The following is a 12,299-nucleotide window of genomic DNA, read 5'->3' on the forward strand; positions in this document are numbered from 1 at the left end:
TGCACATCTTTGTCTTAGTAGCATCTTTGATCTGTCCTCACTCCCCCTTTCTTTTGATTCGACCGTTTTTGGTGTGGTGAGCTGGAGGCAAACTAAACTACATAAACATGTCGTCTGGGCTCCAAAGATTTTGTTTGTAGTGGAAATACTTGAAATAACCACAGAAGCATCGAAGACCCATAGCCTCAGAATTCTTTTGTGTGCCGAAAGGGCTATGCTGAATGTACTTCGGGAAACCGTGTTGGGTGATAATAAATATTTTGCTTGAGAGTTTGGAAGAAAAAAAAACGTTGAAAGGCACAACAAACATAGTGTCTAAGCCTAATACTTGGCCTTGCCTAGTACGCTCCAAAAACATAATAATATCGATAAGTATAAGAATTAACATTTGGCTTAACATCGAGACACGGACTGACTAAAATATATACGTATAAATGCCCCCAGACTGCTGAAGTGATATCTAATATATAATATTAGAAAACTAGGTAAAGAAAAATCGCAAAATTTAACATCTTAGACCTTTTTTTTATAGTCATCCGTGAAGATTGGCATCTTAACTTCATCACGCACCTTCTGTTAATCATACCCTAAACAATACAGAATATTGCGTATAAGAAACCCAGAACCCGTCTCCTCAATTAATATATCTTTCCAATTCTGTAACTATTACATTTGGCAGCAGATGTAGATTACTACCAAACCAATTTTGTAATATTCAATTTGAAATATTTAATCAAATTGTGGTTTGTAAAATATAAAAATACCACATGTGGCATTCGACGAATCTCCTCGTAGCTCTGGTTGTTTGAAATCTGAAGTCAGTGGCAATTTTTTTATAAGTCGATCATCACAAAACAAAGAAAAGAATCTGAAAGAGACAAACGGGTCTATGGCCACTAAAGGAAAACGAAGAGAAAATTAATCAAACGAATATTTCACCCTTATACAACAAGGTGTCTTCAGTGTAGAATAAAACAGCTAGGATCTAAAACTAAAATAATATAAATAAAAAATATATAAAAACTAAAACAGACATAATTCAGTGTGTTTGAAATCTAAAATCAATGTCAATTTTTGTCAAAATAAGTTAATATTTATCATCACGAGTTCTAATTTCTTGTAGGACTTGACAACATTTGTCTGTGTCTGCATTGCGGAGTTTTTATCTCTTTATGAAACCGAGCGCCTAGTTCAAGAATTAGCTAAAGCTGAAATTGATACACACAACATAGTCGTGAACCAACTTTTATTCCCTTTGGCAAGTCCCAGTGAAGATTTGTCGACTGGATGCAAAATGTGCAATGCTCGTCGCAAGATCCAGGCCAAATATTTAGACCAGGTAAGGATTGAAGACTGATTTTAATAGTAGCTTTTGTAAAAAAAAATTGCCATAAGTCATAGAGGCTAAACCTAAATAAGATAGCAATTTAAGGATAGAACTTCAGTGACTGATGAAAATGCTTGTAAAAAGATGATACTGAATGCTATTGAAATAAAAGAAGAAATTTCAAGTAGAATAGAGTTGCTAATAGCGTAATTTATTATAATCAAGCAGTATAATTTATAGTAAATCAGCTCATGATTTATCTGAGGGGTTTCTAAAACCTTATTTCTCTAACGGAATTTCTATCTTTTTTTATTATTATAACTATTAACTGGCGTTTGTTTATGTTGAGCTCGAACCCTAAGTTTAGTTGTTTTTTTCGCGAACTGTGAAGTGATTATGCTACATTAACAAGGAAAATAGAATGTATGTATAAATTTCTCAGTCACAGATAAAAATGTTGTCTGATCTAATTGCTTTTTTTGGTTAATTCTACTACTATTACTACTAACAACTCACCGCAGCACCAAGCCGCCTGAGGCCAACACAGCCGCGCACGCTCCTCTTCCATCCCAATCTATTCAAAGCCTCTCTTTTTACATCCTCTCAGGAAATTCCCATTTCCTTTAAATCTTTCTTTATGACGTCCTCCAAACCCAGACGAGGACGACCTGCTATTCCGTTTGGCTCTAGACGGTTGACTAAAAAGGACAATCCTTGGCAATCTGTCATCCTTCATTCATACAACGTGCCCTAGCCAGCGCAACCTTTCTCTCTATTATAGCCCTAGAAAGCGGTATTGAACCAAACTTTTCGTACAGCCTACTGTTTGAAATACAGTCAGTCAGCTGGGTACCCAGAACAATCCGTAGGCAATTTTTCTGGAAAACATCTAGCAAATCTTCATCCGCTTTTCGGAGCACCCATGCTCCACAGTCATATCTGGCCTCTGTCATCAATATAGCTTCCAATATTTTAATCTTGTTTTGCAGTCTTCTTTTCATCTTCATGCAAACTTTTTTTTAACCGTAAAAAAAAAACCTGAGTCGTGACTATCCTACTTTTAACATTTGCTCCCACCGCCTTTACTAATAATACTACCAATGTAAGTGAAGCTGCCCACCTGATTAATCTTTTCGTTCCCCAACTTCTTTATCTTACAAACTTTTTAAATATTGACCTTCTGAGCATAAAGCTGATAGATTTCATGGTTCATTGATAGCTTTGGAGAAATATTGTTCAGTATTGTCTTAAATCAAGAGTAGTTAGTTTCATAATTTAGCATCTGAAGACCAGATTACTTGAAAGAAAAAAGTAATTAACAAGCGACCACGAGCACGCAATTAATTAATACGCAATAAATTACGCAATTAACAAGCCGCGAGCACGTGCATAGCCTATTGTCGGATGTTTTGTTGGACGCAGATGCTAAAGAAGAAACCGTTAGAATAGAGAATTGAAAAGAAGCTTAGAAACGACAACTGTGTTGGTCAAATTTATGGGAACCTTGGAAATACACTTCAGTGTGCAATGGGACAGTTCACACGTGCTCATGTTCAATCTTTTGATTCAACAATTGACCTGCGTAGAGAGTTTGGTCTTTCCCCATAACAGAGGGGTGATGTTTCTCAATTTAAAGGAGACTTTCTGTATTTCCAGTGTCTTTCTACTGGCAGCACTACTGGTACTGCTGCTAACAACTCACTTCATTACCAAACTACCTGAGGCCAACACAGCTACGTACGCTCTTCCTCCAACTTAGGGGTCGGCACCGATTCTGTTTCCGAGAAACGGTAAAAAACGGCAATTAAAAAACGGAACAGAAACGAGGGAAAAAAAACGAAATTCCGATTCTTTTTTTTATGTTTTTTTACAGAAAAACAGAAACGGCCCGTTTTTTTACTTTTTAACGGTCGTTTTAGCAGCTATTTCCGTTTTTTCAGTTTTTTAGGCTTATGAGAGTAAAATGAACATTGACAAACATTGATTAACAAATAAGATCAAATATAAAAAAGACCAAACATTCAAAATGGCCACCATAAATCAAAACTTATCACTTAGAAACATTCGAAGTTCAAGTGACTTTGTAGTCATTCGTGAGCACTGCTTTCAAGTAAAGTACCCAGCAATACTAAATGTACTCTCACTTGGTATTGAAGTTGCAGGTACTGCAAGATGCATAAACCAATTTCAATCAACTCTTGAGCAAGTGTAGAGATAGTTCAGTCTAAAATTCTAGTAGATCGGAATTATTTTTTCCTGATCTACGTCTCTCACTCAAGAACACTGGAACTCTCTTTTCATATGCCCTAGTAATATTTGTCGCTGCGCGGGCAGTGCTTATATTGTTAGCATTTTGATTTGAAGAGTTTTTCGTCAGTCTTTGTCTTGATAGGAGTGACGTCAAATGGGAAAGATGCAGAGTTCAATTGGATTTGAAGGGGTTCTTCTGTATTTCTCTTCTCGGAAATGAACTACTGGAGAATTGAAGAGACGGGGAAGTGAGAGAATCTCTGTCTATATCGTTCATTTTTTCGTAGACTGCAGGGTAAAAAAAAACAGCTCTTGTGAAGAGTAGCCTATCAAACCTAGGACTGTTAAAAAAAATATCTCCTCAGTTGGACAGCTAATAATTCTTTCAGGCCTCTGACTCAGGAATAGCACTACTATCTGGCGTCTCACAAAATAACTCACGTCCTTTAATCATCAGCGCAACTTTGCTGGCCGAAATATAATTATACCCGCTAGCTATCACCATTGCCTGTTTGAGTGGGCGAAGAAGCTCAATGACAGCTTCCACAATCGACCACTCATTGTTGTTAAGTTCGAGTTCTCTGATTTTAGCGTCAAGAAGGTTTCGTTGAAGAATTTGTGCAGTGGTTCTTTACGGGCACAACATTTTTCTATTATAGTAAGGGTGCTGTTCCATCGAACATTCATGTCCTTTGTGATGGATGGACTAAGATTATGTTTCTCTATACATGGCAAGTGTCCAAATCCAATAGAAGTGGCAAGAATGGGATATGATTCTATTGCAACCAAAGCACGGAAAGGGAAGAAAAACGAGTTTAAGAAAAACAGAAACAGCAAAAATGATAAGAAAAAAACGGAACAGAAAAAAAAACGGCTACCTGTTTTATGTTTTTTCCGTTTTCTAAAAAAAAAAAAAAAAAAAAAAAAAGAAAAAAAAACAGATAAGAGAGAAAACGGTGGAAGAAAAACGGAAGCGGAAACGGTGCCGACCTCTATTCCAACCCAATCTAAACCCTCCTAAGAAGTACCCAGAACTGGGAACTGAACTTTTTCTGGCAATACTGCTCCAACAAAAGTCATTTACAGAAACCTCGATAAGGCAGCGGGAGTCGGGAAGAAAATTCTTGATAAAATGTTATAAAATTCTCTAAAGTAGGAATCGTTCATAAGAAATGTAAGGTAGGCTTTTTGATGGAAAAGAAAATAAATGGGGGGGGGGACAAGGCTTATAATCAAGAATTGCCAATTTTCTTTTAACGTCTTGTAACTGATTCATTAAAACCAAATACGAATGGGTGAGAAATCTTCATTTGACCATGTGCCTTAATCCTATCCTTCGTCTACTTATGACAATTTTGACCCATTCCACAAGCCAAATAAACTAGAGCTGCTAAAGGTCATACCACAATTTTCAGGCAACGATGGTAATTATGTAAAAACTTAGAGTGATCAACCTCTTAGAAAGGGACGCTTTGTTTTACAGGGCTCCCTTGGTAAGGAATGAAACTAATTTGGAGATCTTAGACCGATATTAGAACTATTTTCGCTAAAACATTCATTGCGCTTATTGGCTGCGACATTGCCCTGAAACGAGAGCAGCACGGCCGGTATAAACTTTCAAGTCTGTTGCCCGCGTCCTTTACCTTATATTTTTTAATGACTTTTCTCTGCTTCGGTAAAATACATAATGTACCTTATATGAGACTGTGTAACTAGATGGAAACTGCTGTATAACCTAGAAATGAGATTGACTTCCATAAGAGAAGAATTTCTGTTGTGCAGAAAAGTACAAAACCTTTTTTCCTCACTTTACTCTCCTAGTTAGCGTTCTAGTGGAGATTCTTGAATCTATGGATCACAAAGTCCCATGCTTCGCTTATTTTGACCTCACTGTTATCTCTTTTAAGACTATGATAGTTTTTGGCGATAGTTTTATCTATGGATTCTTTATGGAAAAGTCAGAACAAGGGAAATATAGGACCTTGTGATCCATCGGTTGAAAAATTCCCTCAACAAGGCAAACCCCCGAAAAAAGGTTATGTCTCAACAAGGTCTCAGCAGAAGGCTGTCATGATTATATTTCCTGACATATTTTGAGGATTAAATTGATACAGGCTATTCAGTATATCAGTTTTACTTACTAGTGATTTTATTTTGATACCTAAATTACTTAACCTTTCTTATCCTATTTTGACCGAAGATCAGGTCTTCTATTTCGGTTTTATTCATTATCCAGATACTGGATAAAATTGTATCTATTTTGATATGACTGTCCATGTATCATAAATTTAGTTTTTGATAAGTTCGGATGATTCCAAATAGTTGCAAGCAACCATGTGTTAATGGAATTCACTGTTGTTGTTAGATTTTCAACTAGCAATGACATAATTTTAGCTTGTACAGTTACTTGTTGTTATCAGAATTTTAGCATCGTAGCAGTAGTAATAACAGTAGTAGTAGTAGTAGTATCAGTAGCAGTATGAGTAGAAGCAGCAGGATAATGATGCAAATATTTTCTTTTGGTTAGTCCAACATCCCACACAACAAGCCCTGTAAATTTCAACTTCCCACCCCAGTTCGTTCCTAAGATATTGCTGATACACCATTTGAATAATCTGCATGCAGACGGCGTGTTGTGATTCAATTCAACTTTCTTCTTCAATATTCCCTGAAGATTTCATCTTCATACACATAGCCATAGTTGTAATAGTTGTCTGGTTGTAGTACTAGTTGTATAACTAGTAGTTTTATTAACAGTAATCGCACTAGTAGTAGTACTAGTATTAACATGTTGCCTTTTGGTCAGTTGAACACCCCCCTCATCAAGCCCTGGAAGTTTCAACTTAACACAGTCAGCCATCGCTATGACATTGCCTATATGCACCCTTCATAACCTGTATATTCATAGCGGGTTTTAATTTAGTTTAACTTCTCCATCAACGCTTCCTGAAATTTTCATCTTAATGCTCCTAGCGTTAGTATTAGTTACACTAGAAGTAGTAGTTGGAGCAGTTGTAGTAGTAGTAGTCTAGTAGTACTGGAAGTAGTATTACTAGTAGCGTGCACATATTGCCTTTTTGTCAATTGATCATCACGTTTAAGCATTCTCTGAAAGTCCCAACATAATACTCAAATCCATTCTTGAGATATGCCCTTTTGACAATCTACATGCATATAGTGTTACTTGATTTAGTTTAAATTTCCCCTCAATATTCTCTCAAATTTCCACCTTCATGCGCTTAGCCTTAATAGTAGTAGTAGCGGTAGTAGTAGGAGCAGCAGTAGTAGTGTTGTATTAATAGTAGTAGTATCAGTAGTAGCCGCAGTATTAGTAGCAATAGTAGCATGTGCATGTTACCTTCTGGTCAGTTGAATATCCCCCTAGTAGTTTTAGCCTAGTAGTAGTAGTAGCCTAGCAGCAGTGGTAGTAGTATTAGTAGTAGCGTTCACATATTGTCTTTTTGCCAATTTATCTTCCCCTTTCAGTATTCTCTGAAAGTTCCAACATAATGCCCAAGCCCATTCTTGAGATACGCCCTTTTGACAATCTGCATGCACATAGTGTTTTAATTTAATTTAAACTTCCCCTAAATATTCTTTCAAATTTTCACCTTCATGCGTTTAGCCTTAATAGTATTAGTATTATTGTAGTAGTGGTAATAGTAGGATCAGTAGTAGTGCTGTATTAGTAGTAGTAGTAACATTAGTAGCAGCGGTATTAATAGCAGTAATAGCATGTAAATGTTACCTTTTGGTCCGTTCAACCCCCCCCTCATGATGCCCCGGAAGTTTCATCATGATATGGCAAGCCCTTCCAGAAATATTGCTGGAACGTCCTTTTGACAATCTTTATGCACGTATTATGTTTTGACTTAGTTTCCCCTCGACATTTCCTCAGATGTTCATTTAAGTATCCTCAGCCTTGGTAGTACTCGCTACAGAAGTAGTAGCTTAGAGATAGTAGTGGTAGTTGTAGTAGTAGTGTTAGTAGTAGTTGTAGTACTGTGCAAATGTTGCCTTTTTCGTCAATTGGTCATCTCCCTTATCATTTCCAGAAAGTTCCAAATTAATATGCTCAGTCAATCCTGAGTCAGTCCCTTTTGACAGCCCTTGTGCACATGACATGATTTGATTTAGTTCAACACTTCTCTCGACATTCTCTGAAAAGCTCACCAGAATGATCTTCATCTTTTTGGAAGTAAAGGTCAAACATGCCCACCTTTCTCAGTAACATCTATTTTTTGTAAACAAGGGGCGAATTGCATAACTTACAGCCCTTGCCCTAGGGGCTGTGGGGGGGGGGGGGGGTGACACCCCTAAAAATATAGTTACTGGACCTTTCAACTATGCTGAACAAAATGGCTAATTCAAAATTCTGATTAGATGTTTTTGGAGAAGTGGTGAGGGGGGGGGAGGGTTGAAGTCTAGGGCTAAACGGAAAGCTGGTCGTCCACGGTTGGGGTGGGAGGATGTCATAAAGAAAAATTTTAAAGAAATGGGAACTTCTTGGGAGGCTGTAAAAAGAGAGGCTTTGAACAGATTGGGAGGGAGGAGGAGCGTGTGTAACTGTATTGGCTTCTGGCGGCTTGGTGCTGTGATGAGTTGTTAGTAGTAGTAGTAATATTAGCCTCATTAACAATCAATAACTCTAAGATCCTCAAATACCATATCCGGTAAAAAAAAAAGTTTGTATCTTTGTTGCATGTGTGTGTCCTTATAGTTGAATCTTATCATCAATATACTGTATGGTGGGAGTTATAAAACGGACCTATAACCCCTCTTAACCACCCTCATCCCCTCCCTCCTAACAACTTTTTATCAGAAAAGTAGGCATAATGTTCCTTGGTTGAAGGATTCTGTGTAGTAATTTCTAAAATGTACGATTGAAGGAGCAAAGGGATCCATGGCCAACACCCGTCCTACTCTTTCCCCTTCCCCGGTCCCGACTTTTTCATAGAAAGGTAGGCTTGTCGCACCTTGTTTGAAGCGTAATCATGCAAAGATTTCAATCTGCATATTTTTAGACACAAGTTTTGTTATTGTAAACAAGTTTCTGCTTTCAAATGAATGGTGTCTTTCTAGTTCGAAAGTTGGCATCGCTTTTCAGGATCTGAAAAAATGATTATTTTGAAAATTTTATCTTTTATTTCTTAACGCAGATATTTTGTCTACGTGACCATGGAAATTGTCAGCAAATTTATATTTCGTCCCTAAAAGAAGCATCTGGCTCACCTGGCATTGTTCTATGCTAAAACTAAGCTTACCGTCGGAAATTGATATTGCCATTAATATAATTATACCAGATTAAGTTCGTCTTTGGGACACTTTAGTGGATAATCCATTCAATGAAGAGAATAAAATAACAAAAAATTCCTAACTGCTAAACAACTATTATCTTAACATGAATAAGATAAGAATCTGTTGCAAAAGCTTGCGGGCCTTAGCAACACACGAAGCACAATAATAAAAAAGCCCGAAGAACAAAACCCAACTTGAAATAATACAAACCAAAAAAGAGAGAAAAAGAAAAAAAAATAGTGGATGAATTGGTTAATGAATTACATCCATGTCCATTGTCAGATGTGAAAATAATATCTGATTATCACAAAATTTCGGAAACCACGTGTTCCAAATTTGCGTGCATTACAATGCATTTGTTTCTCAATGTTGCTAACTGCGTACACTTTTTGTAAAAAGTGGTTTTTAGAAATGATTTGTCCCAGTTTTGTACCTTTGTGTTAGCGGCTCAATTTTAGCATACATAAGTTGCATAAAATGATTTAGAGGCAATAAAACACTTTATGTCCCTCTGGCCATGGCTGCTCTATCTTACCTTATATAGAGTAAACCTGGACAATAAAACTAGTGGGTAAAAGCCCATTAGGGGTCTTATTAGTGCAATGACCCATTTTAAGTACCATCCGCACTCAAAATAATAGGGTTTTGAGCGTGCATGGTATTTAGGTTTGCGCCATAGCTCCTCTTCTGTATTTCTGTTTTATTCTGAAAATTTATAAGGGGTCCTAAATTTGCTGCATGTGAAACGTGTTTTCTCTTTCTAGATTGCTGATCTATATGAAGACTTCCATATCACAAAACTTCCTCTTTTGGAAAACGAAGTGCGAGGAGTAGAAGAAGTAAAAAGATTCTCTGAAAACTTAGTGAAGCCCTATCAACATAAATGAATTCTTTATTCTTCGTGTCTAGCTTTGTTAAATTCTTGAATTCAACTATTGTCTATTTTGGGCTATTGCTTTATTTATAATTATGCATCGAACTTTCGATGAATTTTGTCAGCAACATGTGGTGTTGGCTATATTTAAAATGAAAAAGCAATGCAAATATAATTAATGTTTTTGAATAAAACGTTTTGGAAGCCTCAAATTTCTGTCAAGTTTGTAATTTTTAGTTAATTATGTTAAATGCACTATTGTTGCACATATTAATAAAGGTTTCATGCAAAAATATTATTTGTAGATACGAATAAAATTTAAGCAAAGGTTTATTTATGCAAATAACTTCTTTTCTCAAGTTTCATTATATGCAATTAAAATTCAAATATACCAGGACTATACCAATCTAGGCATGCATCTGGCACATTCCCCTCCAAAGAGCGAATATAAAAAATACACGCTTTATGGTTATTTAATCAAACTGTTCATGGTAATGAACGAATAAGTTTTGAGAGATCTTTGTTAAGAGAAATGGGACCGTCAGAAATCGACGTTTGCATTCACCGGTGAATGTGTGAAATACCTTTATTTTTCTCCTTGGATTTAGTCAGCGTTGTCAGTCAACTTTTGCAATTTAATGCAAGGTTTAATGATGACAGATTAGGTTTTAACCCATTTCTGATAATTATTATCAAATTTAATCTAACATAACCTAAATTAACATAATGTAACCTAACTTTACCTTTTACCACCATAGCTTGCATTAGACTGAAAAAGGTTACTCGCGAAGCTAATTGAATCCAAGCAGAGAAAAAGGAATTTCGCACATTCACCGATGAATGTCGACGTTAACCAGATTTCAGACATTCACCGGTGAATGTCGACGCTAATCAGACATTCATAGTAACATATATATATATATATATATATATATATATATATATATATATATATATATATATATATATATATATATATATATATATATATATATATATAATTAGTACCGGGAATCCAGGACTCGACACGTAGCAGGCTTGTTCATGTTTGATTCTTTAATAACGCAGTAGCATAAAAATCGCGTTATGCTTTATTTTTAAGTCATGTGGTGTCAAATCAGGGATTTTGATTGAATTAAGAAATTCTCGCTTGAATTTAATTCCTCCTTCCTGTTAGTGCATCAAAGAATCTTCTATTTTATAGGATTTGTTTTCTCCTAGGACTCTTTGTAATTCTCACTTTTGCTTCTCATCTAACCACAGACTTTGTTCACGATTTGTCGTGATAATCCCTGTTGCTTTTCTTCTTACAGCAGATTTCTTTGTACATTATTTTCAATTGAGATTTGTTGTGATGCTTGTCGTCACGTGTCTTCTAATCACAGATTTCGTTGCATTTGCAATCCAATATGATTTTGCTGTTTCTTGTTCCGTGCCTTTTTCTTTAGCTGTTGCGAGTAATTTGTCATCTTTTGTAATTGTGCATGCGTCATTGATATTACAAACAATGACCACTCCTGGGAGGGAAATGGTGTAATTTATGCTCTTGAAATGTATATAATATGATGTCATTCATAAGATTTTTTTCTGCAAAATTAAGGCTCTAAACGAATTATAAGGCTCTTCGAACTCGTGACCTTTCTTGATCGTTTTTCCGGCCAGAAAATCCAAGGGTGCCAATTTAAAAAAAAATATGGAGTGGTTTTCAAGAAAAAATGCATACATATATACATCCATAGTTGCTTGTTTAAAGAGAGTAGAGTAAATAAACAGTGGTTCGTTTAAAGAAAGTAGATATGTATATATACATCCAAAGAGCCTGCTAATAATGGTGATTCCTATTAGGTGAAGCTCATTAAGTTTAATGTTACCTATCAAAATTCACCCTAAGAAAATTTGCATAAATTTAGAGATAGAGGGAAAATACCCACAAAAGGGGGATGATCTTGATAAAAAAAAACATACTGAAGAACTTTATTCAGGAAGTTTTAAGCCCATGTACCCAAAAGCGCGAAACTGGTTCTTTTCTTATGAAGGATGATTGCAGACACGTGTTTTTTTTTGTTTGTTTTTTTTTCACCAGGGTTGGTGGTACTGAACCAGTGGCTGTAGAATAAATGAAGAAGGACCATTCGAACGGAAATTCTTTGCAATACTTCTAGGATAGTTACTTTGCACTTTAAGTTTTAGAGTGTTTTGTTCTTTCAATTGAAGACACTTTTCAGTTTTAATCTATTGGCCAAAATATCTCAAAATGGCCTTCTGTTTCAGAATTCTCTGGACTAAAATCTTAGGTGAATGAATGTACTGTCTGAATATACTGTAGCACCTGAGCCGTCAAAGGCCTTTGAAAACATCAAAACTCATGGTTTAGTTTCACCAGACTAAAAATAGATATAGTTTTCGTTTGATTCTTACCCATGACATAAGTTGAAGCAAGAATTTTAAAGTAATTTATAACAACAACTTTATTATGGGGTTTTAACCGGAACCCCTCTCTTCACTGAATATAGTGTTTTCTCCCTGGTATTTCAGTGACGAAGTTTGTGC

General features: G+C 35.9%; 1 protein-coding gene across 1 annotated transcript in view; it reads left to right on the forward strand.

The window, feature by feature from the left end:
* Positions 1 to 10,082, forward strand: part of LOC148946938 (ATPase ASNA1 homolog) — a 41,702-nt gene extending 31,620 nt beyond the window's left edge. Inside the window, exons 6-7 of the mRNA XM_089097208.1 lie at positions 1,124 to 1,339; positions 9,640 to 10,082. Coding sequence (XP_088953334.1) covers positions 1,124 to 1,339; positions 9,640 to 9,762 — 339 coding nt within the window. The 3' untranslated portion in view covers positions 9,763 to 10,082. The remainder of the gene's footprint in view (positions 1 to 1,123; positions 1,340 to 9,639) is intronic.
* Positions 10,083 to 12,299: the final 2,217 nt, after the last annotated feature.

The sequence above is a fragment of the Artemia sp. Qi Xiang Cuo genome, chromosome 11, assembly GCF_049724085.1.
Source record: "Artemia sp. Qi Xiang Cuo chromosome 11, ASM4972408v1, whole genome shotgun sequence".
In the NCBI taxonomy this organism is placed as follows: domain Eukaryota; kingdom Metazoa; phylum Arthropoda; class Branchiopoda; order Anostraca; family Artemiidae; genus Artemia; species Artemia sp. Qi Xiang Cuo.